The 18641-nt window shown below is 27.4% G+C and overlaps 1 protein-coding gene across 2 annotated transcripts in view; it reads left to right on the top strand.

Annotated features, from left to right (window-relative positions):
- The first annotated feature begins 5383 nt into the window (after nucleotides 1-5383).
- LOC100209776 (phosphopentomutase) overlaps nucleotides 5384-18641 on the top strand; it is a 59826-nt gene continuing 46568 nt past the window's right edge. The window contains exons 1-2 of one of the 2 annotated variants that reach the window (XM_065813225.1): nucleotides 5384-5533; nucleotides 8849-8999. In XM_065813225.1, the coding sequence (XP_065669297.1) occupies nucleotides 8880-8999 (120 nt within the window). In that variant the 5' untranslated portion in view covers nucleotides 5384-5533; nucleotides 8849-8879. Of the gene's footprint in view, nucleotides 5534-8798; nucleotides 9000-18641 lie in introns of those variants that run through there. The other variant, XM_065813224.1, reaches the window with a different exon arrangement.

Raw genomic sequence — 18641 nt, 5'->3', positions numbered from 1 at the left:
TATATATATGAATGTTTAACTTGGTTCAAAATCATTATTTATTGTTGATATTTTACGATAATTAACAAAATAAATAATATAAAATATCTTAATTTAAGAAACGTCTGTATGTCCGTGATATCAGATGCGCTAGAATACTTTAGGAGCGTTCGAGATTACCCCACTAAGGTCGTTCGTTATTTCCCTGCAACCCAAACAAAGGAAATACAGTTAATCTATTGAGGTAGTATTAACATACCCGAAATAGAATAAGTGCTAAAAACTCCATGGATATGATACTTTGCAACAACATTAAAAATGAATGGTTTTTTAAACGTAGTATAGCTTATACATAAATGTTTCGTAAGCAAAAATTACATCAAACTAAGAGAAAAAGTAAGAATCAATATATCGTAAACAACTAACGCATCTATACTATTCTACTGCTTGTCTGGAACTGAATATGGAGCCCAATCTCAATAGGCAAAAGGAGGTTGTCAACTATTATTTTCCATCATGCCGCAGCAAGCTTGTTCGGAGTTACCCCGCGTTTGCCATAACCCCACTCTCCCCTAACTACATCTGTAGAATCCACAGATGTAGTTGCACAGATGTTATTATTTTTTGATAATTTAATGGAAGTAACTACATCTGTAGAATCCACAGATGTAGTTGCACAAATGTTAAAAGATGTAGTTGCACTTTGATAATTTAAAAGATGTAACTACATCTGTAATATTCATTTAATTCTTGCACAGATGTTATTAGACATCAACGAAGTTTCAGATGTTGTTAGATAGATGTCATTAGACATCAGTGAAAATAAGATATTTTTGGACAGATGTTATTAAACCTCATTATATTTACAGATGTTGTAGGACAGATATTATTAGACATGGCAAAAACAGATGTTGTTACCCTGATCCCTCCACACCCCTTGTGACGTCGCTAACTTGAACGATCAACTTTATATTTAAGTTTATTGACCCTTAAAGTATAATCTAAAAAGTGCTGTGTTTTAAACTTTTTTGATTATTGTTGTGATTTTTAAACTGCGAATTGAAAATTAAAGAGTTTTTGTGTCTCCTAGACTATTATTAAATTTAATTTGGAGCACGTTATTAACGCTTGTGCACAGTAGCGTAGCAACCTAGGGGCTAAGCGGAACAGTGCCCCGCGGCCCTCAAGCTCAGAGGGTCCTCGATTCCTTACCAGAAATCTCGATCGAACTGAACTTTTGGAAATTTCTCCCATTTTCAAAATAAATTTGACAGGTTGCCACTTGCAACCCCACTTTAATCATGACAACTCAGTTAATAGAAATTCAAAAGTTATGCCTTGGGAATTCCCCTAAATTCTTTCTGTAGGTTGGCAGTGTTGTCAATTTGACGGATAGTGATATGTGCGTCATTCCCCAACGACACTTGTAGCGTATCAGTGTGTTTCTCTTTCCTTTTATTTTACTTTTAACGTCGTCAGTGAATATAATAATAATAATATTAATAAATTAAAGTCGAGAATTATTTTATCGCGCGTTAACGTACTTTTAATTTGTTGTTATTATTATTTTGAAAGTCCGTTGCTCATTGCTTCTGAATACACACACAAAACCGTGGGTGACCCAGGCTGGGTCACAGCAGGAAGTAAGATGTTAATCAGCTACTGGCTGCTTGGGGTGGGCCTCATCACGCGTTTTAACCAATGAAAGCATTTGTTGTGAGCCTTTGAGAGCTGCAGCGCGTCAATTCTAAAACAAATTTGTTAAAAATATCTAAAATTATTTTAGTTTATGTGATTATTAAATTGTCAAAAGATATGTTATTTCATATATTTCTGTCAAGTTTGTTTATAAAAATTTCATTTATATAAATAAAAAAATTAATAACTATGGATAAAATAAGCTTCCTAAATAAATATGTGCATAATTATACTTAACATAATAGGAAAAGTTATTATAGTTGTATATTTCTTCTACTGTTGAAAGCGAAAAGATTCGTAAAATTTTTAGAACGTTTTTGAATGTTTTTGACTGAATAAGAATTTGATTGAATACTCTTATTCAATCAAAAAACTTTTAAAAACGTTCTTAACTTGCACGTAGTTATTTTTTTAACAATCAAGCGAATAATTTTAGTAAATTGTTTGCAACTTTTGTCAAAAAACCGTGTAAAGACATAAATTTTTTTATTTGTTTGTTTGATTCAAGTAAAACATTTTTTTTTTTAATGTAGATTAATTTGAAACAGAATCTTGTGTGAACAGAAAAAATGGAAAAAGGTACAGAACTCTTAAATTTATTTTAAATTATTCCAGACGGTGGAGTTGATAGAAATAAAGATATTTGTAACCACTGCAAAGCTGAATTTTCTTACCACCGTAGTGCTTCAAGTTTGAAGTGTCACTTTAAAAGCAGCGCAGACTCTTGATGCTAGCAAACCACCAAATTGTGCAATTAGTCGCGATTAAAAATTGTAATTGTTGCCCAGCACTTATTATATAATAATAATATAATATACATATATTGTATATTATAATAGTATATTGTATAAACAATACAATATTAGATTATCTAATATTGTATTGTTTAAATAAATTAGAAAACTAAAATTATGGATAAAAAGAAGAAACCCAGTGGTGCATTTAAACGCAAACAACGCCAAGAAAGAGAAGCACAGTAGTAAACAAGAATTGCCCAAAATTGACAAGTTTTTTAGTCAGCCTTCTGCAAGTACATCTGGCCATAATATTTCTATTGATAGAGACTCAAATAATGTGGTAACTGCAGTGTTGGTTGAGAAACCTACTGAAGAAGATTCGACAATTATTGCAGTTGGAGATACCTCCGCCGCCGATCATGTGAACGTGGATGATGTTTACATGACACACATAAGAGCGGAGGGTTTGGAGGAACCACAGACCTCTACATTTTTCGAAAATGTGTACGACAAATCTTCTTATGACTTGGGAAACTTCACGAACAAAATATTAAGTGATAACGAAAAACGTCAAATTCTTGAAATGGGGCCTTTACAGCCTTCAGGAACTTTTCCAACAGACATAAATCAGAATAATAGGTGTTTTTCAAAATCGTACTACGTTTCGTGTTCTAAATATGGGCCAGTTAATCGTTTTTGGTTGTGCTATTCCAAAATACTAGACGCTGCCTATTGTCAACCCTGCTGGTTATTTGCTTCACAAAGGAATAATGTTTGGTGTACGGGAATTCGAGATTGAAAGCATTTATCAGAAAGAATTAAACAACACAGTTGTTCGAGTGGCCATTCGCATGTGCTGTGTATGAATTTTGGAAAAAAACGATACTAATACTATCGACAAGGAACTTGAAAATGAAAGTTTTATTTTGTTTATAATTATTAACTGTTTATATCAGGACTTTTTTGAAATTGTGTTTTTTTATGTTTTGAGGATCTACAAGATATCTGAGTGCAACAATTCAAAATGAAATGATTGAGAGCTTGGGAACCAAACTTGAAACTCATATACTAGAACAAATTAGAGCGTCACCGTTTTTTTGCCATCATAATGGATACGACACAGGACATATTGATGGTAGATCAGCTAAGCATTGTTGAAAGGTATGCAGTAACAACCAGATCGGAAAATGGACAGCCAATTGATATAGAAGTAAAAGAAATGCTTTTAGGCTTTTATGCAGCCATCAAACATGGCGCAGTAGATTTAGTCAATCAAGTGACAACATTTATCAACAAAAATATTGATTTAAAAAAATGTTTTGGGCAAGGCTATGATGGAGCCAGTGTGATGAGTAGTGTGTATAATGATGTACAATAACATATTAAGAATTTCCAGCCTAACACAGAGTACATACATTGTGCCACTCATAATTTAAATTTAGTGATAAATGATGCCGTTAGAGGTTCTGTGGAAATACAGATTTTTTTCGCAACGTTGTAAGATTTGTACTACTTTTTCGGTAACAGCATCAAACGCAGAGATCTACTGTCAAAATTCACTGACGAAGCGGACACCACTCTTAAAAAACTAAATCCGACTAGATGGTCCAGTAGGGTCAATACGATATCTGCAATAAAACTTCGTTATTTTGATATTATCAAAGCATTATCAGAAATAGTTCTAAAGAGTCCTAATAAAGATGAGCGTAGTGAAGTAGAGAGTATTAAAACAAAAATGCTAAATTTCGAGTTCGTGTTGCTTTGCGAATTCATGCACAGTGTATCGAGCGACATCAATTATGCATCCAAAACTTTACAAAAATGCGACATCAATTTGGAGGAGGCAACTAAAGTTTTAGCAGAGACCAAAGCAAAGTTGCAAATTTATTCAAGTGCAAAGCCAGAAAAACTGCAAGAAAATATGGTATTGATACCCATTTTCAAGAACAAAAGGCAAAGAAAAGTTAAAAAATATTTTGATGAATTAGCTGCTGGTCACCGATTTCCAAACCGAGAAAAAATATTTAAAATTGAGATTATTAATAATGTACTTGACACAGTAATATCTCAATTAGATACACGTTTTATTGGTATTAGTGCAGTCTGTCATTTATTCGATTTTCTAACACCAATATTTTTATTACATGTTGATGAAGCAACTTTATTACAAAAGTGTGACGAACTCCAAAAAAAATATTTAGATATAATAGGCCCTAGTTTTTCACTTCAATTTATTAATACTTACCATCTAGTTTTACCTTAACTAACTCAAGCATGGACCAATTATGTTAGGAAATAATGAGCAAATATGGAGTGCTAGAATGCGACCTAACGGAAGTATTTACAGCAATGTTATTATTCTTTACAATTCCTGTCACTTCTGCAGCAGCTGAAAGGTCATTTAGCAAATTAAAAATAATAAAAAATTATTTAAAAAATAAGATGGGCCAAACTCCATTCCGACATTTATCGCTAATAGCATTTGAAAACAAAACCGCATCAAGCCTGGATTTAAACGAAGTCATTGATACTTTTGCGAAAACTAAAATTAGGAAAAAATTTTAAATATAATTGTTATTTAGTCAGTTGGTAGGCCCGGCCTTTATATAATAAACCCTTGAATGTTCTCTATTTCGTTTTATTAGCCAAACCTACACCAAGTATTAATTGTAATTTATATTGTTATTTTTATTACCTGCCCTGCAGTGCATGAAAAAGAGCTTAAGTAGCTTAACATTTTTAAAGTATTTGTACATTTCATATTTTTGTTTGATAAAACCTGATCAGTTTACATAGCAGTGGGGCCCCATTTTTTAATGTGCCCCAGGGCCCTTGGTTACCTAGCTACGCCACTGCTTGTGCATCTCTATATATTGTTGTCTAACATAATAGTGTTAGTTAATAAAAATTATGCACATCTTCAGATGCACTTATGTTAGCGGTTAACGGTCAAAGAGTTTTCCGCTTCACAGCATCCAAAAGCTCTACTTTTTATAGCTTTTTTTGAATCTACTTATCTTTACGAATATTATCGGAAACATAAGCATTTTATTGAAAACAGTGATATTTAATTCAGTAAAGAATTGTTAAGAAAAGCCGTGCAAGCCTGTTAAAAAAAAGTATTGAAATTATAATATTGTCAAAAAAATTGTCTTTTAACAAGTTTATTATTAATAAACTTGTAATAATATTATATTAATAATATTAAGTATTGTCTATTGCAAAAGTGTTTACAAAACTAATTAATATATATATATATATATATATATATATATATATATATATATATATATATATATATATATATATATATATATATATATATATATATATATATATATATATATATATTAATAGATGTGTTCTTACCTAAATAGATGTATTCTTACCTAAATATAATGTGTTCTTACCTAGATACAATACCTAGATACAATAGATTACAATAGATTACCTAGATACAATAGATTACAATAGATGTGTTCTTACCTAAAGACATAAGTGTTGTGAAAAAACAAAATTTTATAAAATTAAAATAACACTCTCTGATTTTTAAAAGCGGTTTTTCAATATTTTGAAATTATTGTTATAAATAAATTACCAAAATATTTTAAATTTTTTATAATAACTGAAAAAAAACTTTTAGTCTGAAATCAAACTATTAAATCAAACCACTGTAAAGAAATATAAAACTACATTTTAATATCTTGTAAAATTTATCGTTAGTTAAACATCAATAACAGTGTTAACAATTAAGTTTATTATGTTTTTCTTAGTTTTTCCATATAAATTTATTTTTTAGAATAGTAGAAAAAGAAGTAAATGCAATGTTTTTAATAGAGTTATTTTATTCACATATATATGTGTATATGTTTCAGAAAAATGCATATTATTTTAAAAAGTTATAAAAGTGTTATGTGCCTTTTTCGAAACTCATGAGTTTCTCAAAATAACCAGTGGTAAAAAACCTACTGAACAACTTTATGGTTGGTCATATTTAACAAGATAACTAGAAAAAAATAGTTTAAAGGACCTTGTTGAGTATGTTGTTGGAGTCTACTATCTAATGAGGTTTTATATTAAGGTGAAGTGTTCTATTATTAAATGTCCAAAATATATTTTAGAAACCTTAAGGTTATTAAATATTCAGAACCAGGTTACCAGAGATGTTGCTGAAAAGTTATAAGTCAGGAGCATGGTTTTTCACAATTCTATCATACTTTAATTTATATTATATTATTTATATTTTGTGAGAAGAATTATGTTGTATGATTCAATACAATGTCATACATAGAATATCAAATAAGCTGTTAAACAGACAAGAGTTGTGGTACCTATGATTACTAGGTGTCCAGTTTTTACGTAAGAGCAAAGTGCAAAACCTATTAAAATTAAAATTTTCACTACCTTTTTAAAATTAAAAAACATACATGTGGTAACCTTAGTGCTACCATTTGTGTGACATGGTTTTAGAGGTGGTTTGATTTAAGTAGATTGTCACCAGCAGAAAATTAAAAAAAAAAAAACTTTTAATGTTTACATTGTAAATTTGCAAAGGTATGCACTCTATGTGCCAATAAAAAAATTTATAATCCATTACTTTTATATTTTTATAGCTGAAGCAGTTGTGTTTTTTTTATTTTTATAATTAGTCAAAGTGTTTCAATTTAGAATTTATCACCTATAAGAAATCAAACATATAAAATGCAAGAAAGTTGCTAGATAGTAAAATATTAGTTTTTTTTCTTAAAGTTAGTTTTTTTTTTTAAAATTTCAAGTTTGCTATCTTTATAATGGTGTCAAATAAAGATGTTTTCTAAAATTGTTGTGAAAATATATAATTAAACCTCTTCAATATTTTTCTGAAAAACTTTATAACAAATTTTTAAAAGGTTTTTTCTTTAAATAAAATGATCCTACATCATCTATTTTAAATTAGATATAAAAAACACCTGTAAAAAAAGCTAGATGCACCAACATCAGATACTGCTTTCTAGACTAATTTGTTTTCTTCAAATAGATCTATAAACAACACCATTAAGGTTTTTCAGATTTTATCTATTATCTATCTGCAAGGAAAAATGAGTAGTTTTTTCTGAGACATGGTGAGGTTTCAACTCTGTAGTTCTTGTTATAAACCAAGCACTCATGTACAACATCTAAATTTTTTTTGTTTTTGCACAGTAAAACAACTTTAATATCGCAAAAAAAAAGAAGTTGACCTAGGAAGGGGGTATGACAGGATTTTAATATCTTTTTATAAAGTAAGTGTTCTACTCCGCTTTTATATATTTCTAAAAGGTCTATAAAAGCAATCCCAATAATATGTTTATATGTTTACAAATGTTATCTATAAATATGGTAGTATTTCCATAGATAACTTTTGAAATAAACATGAATAACTTATACAATAAATAACTTATAGTTTGTTAGTAAACCTTTCCCAAATTTACTTAAACTGTGCTTGAAATGCTATCTAAAAAGATAGGAGAATTGGAATGGTAGTGTAAGGTTATAAAGTTAAAGTTAGAATTAGAAATGTAAAGGCTTCTAACTTCACATATAACTTCCTAAATCTTAACCTATACCACTCTCTCCTACTATCCAACCTATACTACATTAAATTTAGTTTTTAAAAGTATTATTCAAACATTTTGTTAAGTGTATTTATGCAAAAAGAATAAAACTCTTTATTAATTTTTTATATATGTGTATATAACTCTTTAGTCATTTTATTTTAAGTATAAACTTTTTAAATATATATATATATATATATATATATATATATATATATATATATATATATATATATATATATATATAATTTTAATGAAATAAAAAACACTTTTTAGTTTGAAATACATTTTTCGAACTTACAAATTTTATCATCAGTTTAAAATGACAAATATAAAATTTTTCAAATAATTTATATTGGTACAAAATTTTATATAAAATTTTTCAAATAATTTATATTGATCATTTTAAACTGATGATGAACTTTGTAAGTTCGAAACATGTATTTCAAACTAAAAAGTGTTTTTTACTTAACTAAAACAATAATATCATTACTATATATATAAATATAGGCGTTAAGAAAAACAATATAATAGTAAAAAAGCGTTTGTAGATATCAATATCTTTGCTTTTATCTTTTTTAGTATATACATCAACTTAGGTTTGGGTTTGAGCTACAAAATCTAAGCTTTCTCAGCTCTCAGCTCATAATTTAGATCAACAAATTAAATTATTTTAATTATCATTTTGATTAATTTACCTTTAAAAAAAGCGGATATATAAATTTTTTTATTTCAATATTTCAGTATGAAATTATAAGTGATGTTCTATGTAGAGCAAAGAGTTTGCTAAATATTTTTGTGTATAATTTTTTTAATTTAGCTATATAAGTATTTATAATATTGTATTGGTTTAAATTCTAGTTTTTGATATCAAGTTTTGATAGAAATCACGATGGTATCAAATAACATGCAAGTCCCAAATTGTTTATTAGAGCCAACTTTTCTAAATTCAGTTGTGTCTGGAAATGATATTCTGGATGAAAAAATAAAAGAATGGCTTCAGTGGGATAGGGTAATTAAAATTTATAAGAGTTATTATCACAATTTTTTATATGCAGTTTTGAATTTCTTTAACAAAAACATTTTGTATATTTGCTACAGGGCTATGCCATAAAACTGAGTGCAATAAGTTTTCAACAGGCATAACCAAAAAGAAAATAACATTGGTTTTGAGGTGATATACTATGATATAGTTTTTATCTGACAAGTAGAACAGAGGATGAAATGACAAAATTTCAAATATTTGTGTGTGTGTGTGTGTGTGTGTGTGTGTGTGTGTGTGTGTGTGTGTGTGTGTGTGTGTGTGTATATATATGTATATATATATATATATATATATATATATATATATATATATATATATATATATATATATATATATATGTATATATATATGTATATATATATACAGTGGTTTTCATAAATTTAAACGCTCTCATTTTTTTTACATATATGTAAGAAAATACTTAAGTTAAAAATTTAAAAGTGCTACCGCTATGTTTGGTATATAATTTAATAAAGGAAGGGAAACTCTATTATTACTTATTACCCATTTATACCAATTATATGTTTTTCCCATATTTCTTATTAATAGGCCTAAATTATTTGATTTTAGCAAAAAAACCTTATATAAATATGACTTACCTGGAATTAGTTAATCATTATTTAATAAATAAACAAAAGTTTTGCACTAAAAAGACGCAAAAGATGGGCAAAAGACATATCACTCAAGGTGAAAGATGGCAAATTATTGCTCACATCAAAGAAGGAACCAAAAGTAATAGAGAAATCGCCAGGTTAATTGGAGTTTCTGAGAAATGCGTTCAGACAACAAAGCCAAACTTTCTTCACACTGGTGGTGCCAGCGAGAAAATGAAGCCAGGTAGACCCTTGTCAACCACCAATACTTATCAAATACAAGATTAGAGTCTACTCTGCTTTGAAGAAACCGCTTCTGCGTCGATATGATAAACAAAGGAGTCTAAAATGGTGTCGTGAAAGAAGGTATTGGACAATAGAACAATGGAAAAACATTATGTGGAGTGATGAGAGTAACTTTGAGCTTATCAATCGCAAATTTAACATAGCAGTCAAAAGAATGGCTCACGAAAAGTATTACGCCAGGTATATAAGACAGACTGTACAAAGTCGAGGAGGCTCGATAGGAATCTGGTCATGCTTCAATAAAAAAGGTGTTGGTATGTGCCAAACATACACCAGAGGAATCAACTCAAGAATATACATAGAAGTACTGGAAAAAAACCTAATTCCATCAATTGACCTGCTTATGCTCAATGATAAACCATGGAAACTTCAACAAGATGGCACTACTCCACATACTGCATACTATACAAAGGAGTGGTTCAATGATAATAATATCAAGACAATACCGTGGCCTCCATACTCACCTGATTTAAACCCGATTGAAAACATTTAGGCTTGGATTGAACATGAATTGGCAAAGGTTAAAATTTCCACACTTGGCCAGCTGAAGGACGTCCTTAAGGAGACCTGGTATAGGGTCCCAGAAGCGATGTGCAAAAATCTTGTTGAGTCTATGCCTAGAAGAGTTCTTAGTTGTATTAAAGCAAAAGGTGGATACACAAAATATTGATTGGTTCATAAGTTACGCCTACTAATGTATCGTGCGTCTAAATTTATGAAGAATTTTTTTGTCTTATTTTTTTAATACCATGTAGTTGTACCTAATTATTACTTAGTATTTGTGTATATATATATATATATATATATATATATATATATATATATATATATATATATATATATATATATATATATATATATATATATATATATATGTATATATATATATATATATATATATATATATATATATATATATATATATATATATATATATATATATATATATATATATATATATATATATATATATATATATATATATCAGAAATGAATGATCAAGTTAATAAAACTTTAATTTATATCAAAAGTTAAATTACTGGAAGTTGCAAATGTCTTCACTACTGTAAATTTTCACACATTTGTGGAATATGCTGACACTATTATAAAAAGAATTCTTTAGAATTGATTACTTCTGCTTTTTTGTCAGATTGTTTATAGGCAATTGTGCTATTTATCATTCCCAGAATTTTGTTTGCATTGCCATAAGCCCTCATACATTGGTTAGGTGCTTTCAAATCATGAGACATCACAACCAAGGTCTTTTTCAGTCTCAATTTCTTCTAAAATAACCCCGTTTATGCTGTGTTCATAACCAATGTTCTTTTTTCCAATGTTCATAACTTTGCATTTCATAACATTAAATTGCATTTGCCATTCAATAGACCACTTAACAAGCTTTTGCAGATCTTCTTGGAGTTGCAACCCATCACTTCTGGTATTAACTTTAGAGAATCTTAATATATGGTTTGTCACACCGGTATCCGATCATTAACATATATCATAAATAGAATTGTACCTAATACTGATCCTTGTGGTATGCCACTAAATACTCTCGTAAAAGAAGAATTTTTTCCATTCAAAACTACTTATTGAACCCTGTTAATCAATCAAGAGTTTATCTATTGAAAAAGTTTGCCTTCAATTCCATGACTATACAATTATTTTAGCAATCTTTGATAAGGAGCTTTATCAAAGGCTTTTGCAAAATCTAAATATATCACATTTATACAATCTCCATTGTCAACAAATCATGTTACCTGCTCCAAAAACAATAAATTGGTCACATATGATTTTCCTTTTCTGAATCCATGTTGGGAGTCTACCATGGTTCAATTCATTTCAAGGTAATTGACTAAAGCTGTATTAGTGTATTATCCTGTATTAGTGATTCAAATAGCTTATAGATTTTACTGGTAAGACTAACTGTCTGTAATTTTCTATGTTTGATCTACTACCACTTTTAAATAGTGGAATAACATTAGCACTTTTCCAATCTTCTGGCACCACCCCATCATCATGTGATTTATGATAAAGCAAGTAAAGTGGAACACAAATTTCATTTTGAATATTGTAAAGTAGCCTTGGCCCTATATAAGCAGCTTCAGCCGGTTTATCTATTCTAAGTTAATACAGTCTTTTCCTCACATCATTCTTGGTAAAGATGCAGTCACTCATCCTACCAATATTAGGCTTATTAAAGATACCTTCAAATTCTGGTATTATGTCAATATTTCATTAGTGAAAACAGATGTGAAGTACTTAATAATTTCTTCAGTTATTCCAGTGTGTGTGTATATATATATATATATATATATATATATATATATATATATATATATATATATATATATATATATATATGTATATATATATATATATGTATATGTATATAAAACTTACCTGGGAAGCGCATGCAGTCGCACACCTTGTTTAAAATAATTTTTTTAGACAACTTGACCAATTTTTTATATAGTAAACGTTTTAAGAATTCGCGGCAAAATAAAGCTATAAAAAACTAGAGAATAAAAGAATAAAAGAAAAGAACCGAAGACTATAGGAAATAGAAAATGTAAATAAAATAAGCTAAAACACATTTATTAATAAAAAAAGAAAATTGTTGTAAAAAAAATGTTATACCTAAATATTTACTGTTTTTGTTTTCTTATTTTTAGAGCATTTGCTTTAAAAATAATAAATAATAAATAGTTGCTTTCCACTACCAATATTGATACAAGTCAAGGAAAAAAATAGATAAGAATATAACGAAAATAAAAATATTTTTTTGATATACAATTTTTTGCAACTTTTTTCAGTCAGTATATAAAGGAAATACTTTATGAATTGCGCTAGAAACACGAACAATTTTTAAATTTGTTTTTCAAATGTCTTTGCTAAACTTTACTGATTTTATCAATGCACAGGAAAGCAAAAAAAGTAATTGCTATTTATTTGTGAAAAATTTTTTTTTTTATGTAGAAAAATGAAACAATGCTGTAAAATTTTGTGGTCTAGTGCATTTGTTAATTTACTAAACTTTCTTAACGAAATTTTTATGAGCCTATTTAAAACTTTTGTTTAAGTTTTTAAATACATTTTAAACAGAGCAATCATTATGTTCATTATCTCTAGTAACTCGTATTAACATTGGAGATCGGGCAATATAATAGAAACAACTTTATACATGCATCAACTCCAGTAAATACATTTATTTTATTAAAGTTCTTTTATTTAACTTATTCCGTCATTAACAAAATTTATTAATCAAATAATGTTTTCTATTAATAAATTACAATTTATCTTCTTACTTTCCTGTTATATAAGTATTGAGAAAAAATGTCAAATATAGCAAAAACTTTTTTGAAAGTGAAAAGACGTAAAAAGGAATAAACGTAATAAACAAATACACTTAAGAAAAAAAATTAACAAAATTTCTTATAGTTCTAGCGTACATAGCAAATTAGTTTCTTAATTATATGGACTGAAAAAAGCGTGAATAAATTGCATATGAAAGTTTTCAATTGTTGTTAAATCGTTATAAAAGATGTTTTTTTCAATAACAACTCTAAAAAAATTAATACAAAAGTTGTATAAAAATTAAAATTTTTTTTTTTATAAATTTACTTTTTTTAATTGATAAATTTTCTAGTTTATTTAATTAAGCTTGATATTTTGTAACAATTTTGTTTTTCTATTTAAGAATTGTTTTTTTCTAAGTAAATCACTAACTGCAAGGTGTTCGCAAATGGCGGGTGTGTCTATTTAACGGTTGATAGGAAGAAAAGAAAAAAGAAAAGAAAAGAAGAAAGAAATTATTTGTATAAAAGGAATAAAACTTATTAAGAAGATAAAAGCATTTGCAAATTATATATAAAAGTCAAAAAGTTAATCGTTTGTTTAAAAAATTACTTAAGTTATAAATTATTCAATTAATAAGTAACCAGTTAAATAAAGTGTTTATATTGAATGCGGTGGATCATACCTGCTTACAGATAAAAAAGAAAAAAGGAAAATCAACAACAAAATTAGAATTTAGAAAAAGAACTTTTAATTATTTGCCATCCATCAGCGAGTCAAGTTAGATGAATAATAATTAAAGAAGTTTGAAAATTTACGGTTATATTTGAAATTGTAATAACTTTTTATTTTTTATTTTTTTTTAATTTTTTAATTTTTTTTTTAGCTTTTTCAATTTATTTTCTTTTTTACATATCTATTATATTATATTATTGATTACATTATTATTAGCTATATAATTGTATATTTTATTATTAAGCGTTAGTCATATTTATAGTATTTATATTTTTATCATACATTACTACTACTACTTTTGTTATTACTGTCACTATTTTTATTATTATTGCTATTTTTGTATCGTTGTTATTATTATTATTGTTATTATTATCCATTATTATTATATTGTTAATGATTTTATCATAAACTTCACCATTGTTATATTATCGTATAGTTACTACTATTGTTATATTGTTTCTGTTGTAATAATCTTACTAATATCAATATCTTTATTTCTAAACAAATTTCTACTTATTATGTCTAAACTCTGCAAAACTTGTGATAAAATTATTCGTGCTAATCATCATTCACTTCAATGCAATCACTGCCTAAGTTCAATCCATAAGAAATGTAGTTTTTTAAATAATAATGATTTTAGTTTATTAAAAAACTCTTCCGTGAATTATTGGCTCTGTGTTACATGTTGCAACAGTATTTTTCCTTCTAGTTCTATATCGGATAATGAGCTACTACTTCAAACTTCAATTGACAATATATTACATTTCAATGATCTGCCAAATGACCTTTCCCTCTTTCCTTGCTCCCGAGAATCTGATACTTTTAATCAACTTAATAATTACTTTACTTATCAGCAAAATAACAACGATGATAATGATACAAACATAGTTGAGAATCCAATCAATTGTAAATACATTGATATTGAAAAATTTAACTCTTCAAGCATCAATATTAATTGCTTTTCTCTATTTCATTTAAATATCGCTTCATTAGTTAAACATTTTGACGAATTAACCTCACTTTTATCTATAATAAATTATGAATTTAGTATATTCGGAATTACAGAAACTATGCTGAAATCTGGTTTACTACCAACAACTCTAATTAATCTTAGTGGATATGTTTATGAACATACTCCAACAAAAACTTCATTTGGAGGTGCTCTACTTTACATTTTTAATAAACTAGTTTATAAATCTAGAAATGATTTACTTATGTATAAACCCCAATTCTTAGAGTCTGTTTTTGTTGAAATCATTTTCCCTAAAAAGTCTAATATCATAGTAGGCTGTGTTTATCGCCATCCTAACATGGATATTAATGAATTTATTGTTTCATATCTAGCTATTCTCTTTGAAAAATGTGCTGTTGAAAAAAAAAAAACTATCTTTATAATGGGTGATTTTAATATCGATCTTATAAAAGCAAGCTCCGATAATTCAATCTCGAAGTATTTGAACACCATTGCTTCAAATAACTTTCTTCCTTTTAAATCTTTACCAACAAGAATTACCAATCACTCAAGTACTTTAATTGATAATATATCTTCTAATTCAACTTCTAAAGATATTTTTTCCGGCAATCTAACTATTAGAATATCGGATCATTTGCCACAGTTTCTAATTTATTCATCTTTTAAAAAAAGAATTATAAATTCTCGAAAAAGCAATATTATTCTTCGAAACTTCAAAAAATTAAATAGTTAAGAGTTCAGGAATGATTACTTGGAAATCAACTGGGATAAAGTAATCAAAGTTTCCAATAGTAATACAAATAAATCATATGAAGATTTCTTCACTACCTTTAACTCTCTTCTAAACAAACACGCACCGTTAAAAAAACTAAGTAACCGTGGCTTAACTCGAAGCCTTAAACCATGGATTACTTCAGCAATTTTAACCTCGATAAAAAAACGAAACAATATATTTAAGAAGTTCTTTAAAACAAAAAATCTTCATGACAAACTAATTCTTGAAAAAACTTACAAAACCTATAGAAATTTACTTGTAACACTTATTCGAAGAAGCAAAAAAAACCACTTTTCTCACTACTTTACTACTAATAGCAATAGTTTAAGAGCAACGTTGAAGGGTATTAGAACTCTTTTAAATATACGTTCGAATGATATCTCATATACATCTTGTATATCTTCAAACAACACAATTATCAATGATCCAGTTAAAATCTCGGAAATTTTTAACTCCTTTTTTATTTCAATCCCTGAAGAACTGCAAAAAAATATTTATTAATCTCATACTGACTTCCATAAATATTTAAAAACATCAAACCCTGACTCTCTTTTCATTAAACCTACTGAAAAAAATGAAATAATATCAGTTATTCTTTTCTAAATGATGGCAAGGCTTCTGGTCCAAACAGCATTCCAACCTTTATTCTAAAACTTCTTGCTAATGATATTTCCTCAGTACTTGCTAAACTATTTAATCTCTCATTTACTACTGGTATATTCCCTAATATTTTAAAAACTGCATCTGTTAAACCAATCCATAAGAAGGACTCAAAACTTGACTGCAATAACTATAGACCAATATCATTATTATCAAACATCAGCAAAATTCTTGAAAAATTAATGTATTCTCATATCTTTCTTGATAATTATAAGTGTCTCTACGGCCGTCAGTTTGGATTTCGTTTAAAACACTCTACTTCCCATGCACTTATTAGCATTACTGAAATGATTCGTGGTGCGATTGATAGTGGTTCTTTTGCCTGTGGCATCTTTATTGATCTCCAAAAAGCATTTGATACAGTTGACCATAAGATTTTAACTGAAAAATTGTATCACTATGGTATATGGGGTATCGCTAATGATTGGTTTTCATCCTATATTAACAATCGAAATCAGTTTGTCTCGATTAATGGATTTCAATCGTCATGTAAAGTTATTAAATATGGTGAACCACAGGGTTCTGTTCTAGGACCTTTACTTTTTTAAATATATATTAACGATCTGCCTCACTCTATAAATAATTCGATTGTTCATCATTTCGCTGACGACACTAATCTTCTATGCATAAATAAATCACTCGCACAGCTTTGTAAAAAAGTTAATTCAGATCTCCATCATTTGTGTCATTGGTTAAATAGTAACCGTCTTTTCCTAAATATCAATAAAACTGAATTTATTATTTTTCACCCTCCAAAAAAAAAAGATTGATAGTAATAATGTGAAAATTAGAATTAATGGTAAAAGACTTTTCCCATCTAAATATATAAAATACCTCGGGATATTTCTTGACAAAAACCGTGGTACTATCAACTAATTCAATTAAATAAAAAACTCTCACGTGCCAATAGTATGCTGTCATTAATACGACACTATGTTCCCCAACATGTTTTAATATCAATTTACTATTCCTTGTTCTTCTCACATCTAAGTTATTGTTGCACTGTTTGGGGTCAAAAAGGTAGTTTTCTATTACATCGTATAAACAGTTTACAACGCACTTCCTTAAGAATTATGACATTTTCTCCCTTACGCTCTAATATCAAAAATAGGTTTTCTGAATTAAAAATTCTAAAATTTCAAGATCTTGTAAAGCTTTATAATTGTCTTTTTGTGATTGATTTTCTTCAAAATAAGCTACCAAATTCGTTCAATAATTTTTTTATTAAAACAAGTGACACACACAAATATTACACTTGAAATACTGAAAATTTTAACTTGCACACTTCCTTTTTCAGCACTATCAAATATGGCAAGCTCTCTATTAAAAATCAATGTATTTCTCACTGGAACCAGATAATACCATTTATAAAAAAAAAGATTTTAACTAAATACCCTTTTATTACTAACATTCTTCTTCTCAATCGAAACCAAATTAAGAAATTTATATTTGAGTATATATTTAATGAATATTAATTTTATCTTTTATTACTATTGCTTTTTTTATATTACTGTATTTATAAAACTATTATTACTTTTATTTTATACTGTCTTTTTTAACTCTACTAATATTCCTATTATCATTAATTTATATTTGTTTTCAAATCTTATTAATATTGTTTATAATGATAGTGATAGTGATTCAATTGTAGTAATAGTTTTTATGGTTATTCTCCTAATTTTTGCAATTGTTATGTTTATTTATTAATTTCTGTCATAGTTATAAACTTAACTATAATTATTTTTACCATTAGTTATAATTTTTAGTAAAGTTATCATGATATAGTTACTATTTGTTTTTTTATTCACATTATTATTAATATTATTATTGCAATTATTAATATCATCTTTATTTATTAGTGCTTTATTTTTCTTTCTTTTTTTTTTTTTTTTCTTAAAAAAATTTTTATTTTTATTTTTTTCTTATTTATAATTCTTTCTGTGTTTTATTTAAAAAAAATTTTTTTTTTTCAGGTGTCACTCCATTGACTAGTTTTTAACTATATGAGTGACACCTAACCTTATTTATGTGAGTTTATAAATATTATTGTAAATTTTCATATTTTTATGATTAAATAAATGGATTAAAATAAGTTTAGCTTTTTTGCTGCAAATTATTGAAACGCTTTGTAAGCTAAAAGATGCCAACTGCCGTGGTCAGTTAGTCTAAAAAAGTTACTCTAAACGTGGACAAACAAGGCGTGCAACCGCATGCGTTTGATATATATATATATATATATATATATATATATATATATGTATATATATATA

Source organism: Hydra vulgaris, chromosome 12 (assembly GCF_038396675.1).
Source record: "Hydra vulgaris chromosome 12, alternate assembly HydraT2T_AEP".
Taxonomy (NCBI): Eukaryota; Metazoa; Cnidaria; class Hydrozoa; order Anthoathecata; family Hydridae; genus Hydra; species Hydra vulgaris.
The sequence above is the reverse complement of the archived record's forward strand: the minus strand, read 5'-3'. Positions and strand labels throughout refer to the sequence as shown.